We start from the raw sequence: 6,592 nt of genomic DNA, 5'->3' as shown, positions 1-6,592 counted from the left end.
TACAGCTTCTGTAGGCAAAGGTGTTTGGGCAGAGACCCATCCATGAAACAAAACCTTTGCAAGCCAGGATCTGTTTTTTGGGTAGAGACCCTCCCCCGAAACAATACTGTGCTATGCCGAAGTAACCAAGCCATGAATACTGGATGATGTTACTCACAGCGATCTCATTATCACAACACGATGACGTGATGGGATTCACATATTAACAAATTGTTTTTTCATGTAATGAAAGTGTTTTATGCTGGATAAAATTATTTCTAGAACATATGAAGGTAATCAAGCAAATTGTCCAAATATCAGTTTTAGAATCACACCCACAGATATGTGGTAGTTTGAACAGAATTTCTGATCTCCATGGGCAAAACAACACTGCAAATTGAAAAGAATACTGTGGGAAAAGTCTTTCTAACTAGTATTCTTTTTTGGCTAATTTTGCTAAGTGTATAAAATTGCTAATTTAAGATGCCTCTGAATTGCCATATTTGGTCAAGATGGCTTTTCAACTGAATTAAAAACCTGCTGATTGCAATGACAATCAGAAATTGATGAAAAAGCATGAAGCTAATTCAGAGTGTTTTAAAGTATTTCAGAGCATTGACTTGTAAGATTAGGATTAATTAGTCCCCACGGACACCGTCCGGGGGGACTTATAGGTTCGGTCATGTCCGTGCGTGCGTGCGTCCGTCCGTCCGTCCGTTCACGCAGATATCTCTGAGATGCCTGGAGCGATTTCATTCAAACTTGGTACAAGGATTACTTCATATGTCATACAGATGCACGTCAATTTGTTTTGTGATACGATCCAATATGGCCGCCAGGCGGCCATTTTATTACGATTTTTTCATGTACAGAGCCATAACTCAGGCATGTTCCAACTGATTTTATTCAAAGTTGGTACAAGGACATTGACCAATGTCATAGATATGCACGTCAATTTGTTTTGTGATACGATCCAATATGGCCGCCAGGCGGCCATTTTATTACGATTTTTTCATGTACAGAGCCATTACTCAGGCACTTTTCAACCGATTTTATTCAAAGTTGGTACAAGCTTATTGACAAATGTCATAGCTGTGCACGACAATTTGTTTTGTGATATGATCCAAATGGTCGTTGTGCGGCCATTTTATCACGATTTTTTCATGTACAGAGCCATAACTCAGGCATATCTCAACTGATTTTATTTAAAGTTGGTACAAGGACATTGACCTATGTCATACATATGCACATCAATCTATTTTGTGATACGATCCAATATGGTTGCCAGGCGGCCATTTTATTACGATTTTTTCATGTACAGAGCCATTTCTCAGGCATATCCGCATGTTTCGACCAATTTTATTCAAAGTTGGTACAAGGACATCGACCAATGTCATAGCTATGCACATCAATTTGTTTTGTGATGCGATCCAATATGGCCACTGTGCGACCATTTTGTTACGATTTTTTTCATGTCCTGAACCATAACTCAGACATGTATCAAGCGAATTCATTCAAAAGTATTTTTTATCACAGACCTAATGAAGAGGACTCTATCCTCTCTGAGGACCTGTAATCAAAATACCCATTAACAAGTGGGGACTGTGTCATCAACGATGACTTGAAAATTGTATGCCATTGATGTCAATATGTTTATTAGCACTTCCCTAAATGTATCAAGCATGCGCAAAATGTATAGTATGCAGAAAAAAGGAGAAGTGTATGTAATTGATGTTAATATATTTACTACCTGGAGACTGTAATTTATAAAAGGGCGCCTTTTTACATCTTTTGTAGTATTGTTAAACTATGCGATCGCGTATTGTTAGGTCGTCCTAACAATGCCACGTAAGTACTTCATTGGGGCTGGGCGTGTGCCAGGTGATGTTAGGAGTAAGAGGTATTTGAATTACTGTTGATATTAACAAATCATTTGAGAAGTACCTCTCCCTGAGTTAAAATGGATTTCTTGAAGGTCGTACATTTCTTCCTGGCTGCGTGTCACATTTCTGTGTTGACTAAGTTTTCATGTGGTATTCCAGCTTGGAAGGTGTTCAACAACACCCATGTGCACTACAATGCAGCGTGGTGTCCGACCCTGCTTGGCCAGGACTTCTTTGACACTTTGCCCAGCAGCCTTACACACCTAACGATCATCGACGGTGGAATATCCATCGTAACAAATTCAACTTTTGGAAAGCTGAGCAAGTTAGAGGAACTTTTGATCGTGAGTAACAAGATAACAGATATCAATAGTAACGCCTTCTGCAATCAGGGACATCTTAAAACTCTTTCCTTGAAAAAGAACGCCAACTTTTTAGAGGCAGGAACTGACTGCAAACATGGACACCGCCTTATTCTGAGTCCCCAAATGCTCAATGGCCTGTCTGCTTTAATCACGCTGGATCTTAGCTATTTTGGTCTAGGCAACACTGCTCTTGGCAAGGATGTGTTAGAGCCACTTGAAAGGCTTGAAGAACTGTTGCTTGGTGGAAACTGTTTCACTGACGTTGATGAAGATGCTTTCGATCACCTTACAAACTTGAAAATATTGAACTTGTCCTATAGCCAGATTGAACAGCTAAAACCCAACACATTCAGCAAGCTTTCCAAACTAAAGGAGCTGTATCTCTCACCATCACGCCTGAAGAAGATACCCAATGATGCTCTTGCTGTTCCAAACTTAGAGGTGCTGTATTTAGGTGGGAAGTTTATGGGCAACATTGAGTTCAAGGGAAATTTCAATAACAAGTCAAAGCTGAAGGAATTCGCGATGAACGGTTGCTACCCATCTAGCAATTCCCGAACGACAAATTGTGTCAGCCTCAATATCACAAACACATCATATAAGAACCTGAGAACCGGGAACTTTCTTTTCCATCAAAACCGAGGGCTGACTCATACTGGATTGAAAAACCTACTATCTTTCCCTCCGGAATGTGAAAACCTGTATCTTGGACGGCATGATGGCCTGATTGGCCGTGTTCTTTCCCCTGCATATTTCCAGGCTTCGTATGAGAGAATAAGAAACATCAAAACTCTCACTTTTATGCGTCTTGGTATTATAGGAATAGATAATGACACCTTTGTAAACTTCACAAATCTAAGAGTACTTATACTCTCACACAATCAGCTGGTCAGTGCATTAGTTGCCGAAAATGCATTCGGGGGTTTGAAAGAACTCAGAAAACTTGACCTGTCATTCAATGCACTTACAGAAGTTCCTAATCTGAACTACTTTAATACTGAATCATGCAAGTTAACTAAGGTGAATCTCATCGGAAACCAATTTGAAACATTGAGGAAAGACCCTTTCAAAAGCTTGTGCAACATAGAATCTTTATATCTCAGCCAAAACCTGGTTGGAGACTCCAGTGCAGTTATTTTCCGCAACATGACAGGTTTAAAAGACCTTGAATTGAGTGGAAATCGCTTCTTCCAGCTTGCAAATTTAGTGGATGAACTGTCAAGTTTGACAAATCTTGTAAGCCTGGATTTGACAGGAAATGAGCTTGTAGAGGGTCAGTACAAAAACACCTCCTCTCTGTCCCAGCTTCACCAGTTGAAGCGTTTGAAACTTAGCGATTATGGGACTGATTTACGTTTACTGATCAACGTTCGATCAATTGAAGAGTTGCATCTCGTCAACCCACAAGGTTACGACATGGTCCTGAGCTGGAAAAAATATCAACTGTTTTTCCCAAATATCCACATTTTGCATATATCTGGAAGTCGGATGTCGCTCGACCGAGATATGCTCAGTTCAATGCCAAAGCTAACAAACCTAGAGCTTCCAAATAACAGAATTGATGCGCTAGACAGAGATGCTTTTGTGGGTGTTAGGGACCGTTCAGTTTTTACGGCCGGGGGGGGGCCGGCAAAATCTTGTCGCCGGTGTTCAAAAAAATGATGGACCCCCCCCTGCATTTTTCGCGAAAAAATGATGACCCCCCCTTTGTCAGACGAAAAAATTTGATGACCCCCCCCCCCCCCCCCGCTGAAAAATAACCAAAACCCATATGTCAAATTTACCCGCACGGTTTGGATTTGAACTCCAGTACGCAGCGCACTTTATTCGTGTAGCAGAGATGCCAGTGTACAAACTTCTTAGCCACATCCATGCAAACGTCTGTTAATTAGGACGACTGTACGGCAATTTTAACTTCATTTCCATAGACAACTTATGTCCATGGACATTGTATAAAGTAAACTTAATTGGAGTGGTTCGCCAAAGGCAGCCCTCCGGTTAAGAGGGTCATGGGCCATTACGTAAAGTCAACTTTATTCTAGTGGGCAACCAAAGGTGGCCCACTGGTAAAAAGAGGGTCAATCATGGCCATTGCATGAAGTAAACTTTACTGAACAGGGCCGCTGAAGGGGTCCGGCCGTTAAGATGGTCATAGGGTATTACAATTAAGTCAATTTATTGTAGTGGGCCGCCGCAGGCGGCTCGCCGGTAAAGAGGGTCGATCATGGCCATTGCATGAAGTAAACCTAATTGGAGTGGGCCGCCAAAGGCGTCTGCCCGCTAAGAGGGTCATGGGTAATACATAAAGTATATTTATTGTATTGGGCCGCCGAAGGCTCCCCGCCGGTAAAGAGGGTCAATCATGGCCATGGCATAAAGTGGACTTTATTGTAGGTATTATGTTTTTGAAAATGTGGTGACCCCCCCCTTTCCTACCAGTGAAAAAGTGATGACCCCCCCCTTCTTGGATTCCAAAATTATGATGACCCCCCCCCCCTGGATTTTGCCGGGCCCCCCCGGCCGTAAAAACTGAACGGTCCCTTACGTCTCTTGTGCATTTGGATCTGACGAACAACGACATTAAGGAAATCACTGGACACGTGTGGCAGTTGCCACTCTTGCATACTCTCCGTCTCTCAGGGAATAAATTACGTACCATAAAAGAGGAAGACATTGATTCGAAAAATCTGCTGTCATTGCGGTACATCGATTTCTCCCAAAACTCGTTCACATGTAGCTGTGATTTAGTATGGTTTAGAAACTGGATTGTGTCAGACAAGACAGTGGATCTGCTCAATTTTCACACAGTTACCTGCACGTCTCCTTCAAGTCCACGTGGTGTTATGCTTGTCAGGGACTTTGATCCATCTACACTGGTATGCCGGTCTCTGACACACGTATATTTGGCTGTTGGCTTGGCCTTATTTGCTACTCTGGCGGCAGTCATTGTGGCCATGGGTGTATATTACAGATGGCACATCAAATATGCTATCTTTCTGATAAGATGCAAAGTAAATGGTTATACCAGAATACCTGAACCAGAGAAAGACTACGATGCTTTTATTTCTTTCAATAGTGGTGATGAACAATGGGTACAGCACACACTGGTACCCCATTTGGAAGAAAACTGTAACACCCAGTTTAAGATTTGTGTCCATTATAAAGACTTCATCCCTGGTAAAGCCATTATCGATAACATCCTGGATAGCATAGAAAACAGCAGAAAGACTGTGTTAGTCTTGAGTCCCAATTTCGTGAAAAGTGAATGGTGTCATTTTGAAATGCAAATGGCCCATCATAGACTGTTTGAAGACAGGAGAGATGTTGTAGTCTTACTCTCGCTGGAACCGATTCCAGATAAAGACACACAAAGGTTGTTGAGAAAGCTTCTGCTGAAAAGATCCTACATCACGTGGCCCAAGGAAGTTTTCCTTGCCTTTTGGTACTTTTACAGTTCATACAGACTTTGTAGTTGAAGTATACTGTCCACCATCATGTTTTGAAGGTTTTTTTTTTACTAAATAAAACTTTTAGAACACCCGAAGGGGGAGAGCACGAGAGGGGGTGTCCCCTCTGACATCACAAATTTTGAGAAATTAATGTGTGCAATGGTTGTGTGCAACGGTGCAATGTGAGAGGTTTTCAATTTTGCACCAAAAATTGAGTACCCCCTTGTTTCTCTCCACTTTTTGAGCGACCCCTTGTAGCTTGAATTTTTGAGTGACTCCCCCTCAGATTCCTCCGACCCCCAGGCTGTAAATAATAATGCCTCCCTTATGTCAAAGGCTCATTCGAAGCCCATGTCATCACTCTGTCACTCCTTGTGTTTGTGTGTCAGTTTGTCTGTGAATCTACCAATCTGTCCCGCTATCCATCTATATGTTGATCGAATTTGATGACCCAATAACTCAAAATCTACCAGAGCAAATGTGATTGGTTTAGATATGTCGTCATGTTTATGTAGCATTGAGTTGAGACAAAGGTTTAGCTTTCATAAATAACAAAATGTACGGTAACCATGGTTTTGTTATTGTTTTGAGAAAACATGTTATTTAGCATGCTTTTTAATGACAAATTTGTACAATTTTCATTCGTCGTCAAATCTAAAATATTTCGACATTACGATGAAAATTGCAGATTTAACTTTTCATTGACATTTATTTCTTATGTATGATGAAAACAATGCTTCTATTAAACCGCTGGTCAAGTAAAGTTGGTTCAAATGCTGCCCAGAATAATGTCATTGTAATTTGTAGACATATGCATGATGAAATTTTCGCATGAAATTTGAAGGGTCAATGTTCTCATTGTTGTCAAAACATAGGACTGAAAGATTATGTTGTATATCTAACTGCGACAGAAGGA

The 6,592-nt window shown here is 41.2% G+C and overlaps 1 protein-coding gene across 1 annotated transcript; it reads left to right on the top strand.

The window, feature by feature from the left end:
* The first annotated feature begins 1,939 nt into the window (after positions 1–1,939).
* LOC139114884 (toll-like receptor 2) lies at positions 1,940–5,703 on the top strand. Its single transcript, XM_070676815.1, has 2 exons — positions 1,940–3,815; positions 5,036–5,703. The coding sequence occupies exons 1-2, from the start codon at positions 1,940–1,942 to the stop codon at positions 5,701–5,703; spliced, it is 2,544 nt and encodes an 847-aa protein (XP_070532916.1).
* Positions 5,704–6,592: the final 889 nt, after the last annotated feature.

The sequence above is a fragment of the Ptychodera flava genome, chromosome 16, assembly GCF_041260155.1.
Source record: "Ptychodera flava strain L36383 chromosome 16, AS_Pfla_20210202, whole genome shotgun sequence".
Lineage (NCBI taxonomy): Eukaryota > Metazoa > Hemichordata > Enteropneusta > Ptychoderidae > Ptychodera > Ptychodera flava.
The sequence above is the reverse complement of the archived record's forward strand: the minus strand, read 5'-3'. Positions and strand labels throughout refer to the sequence as shown.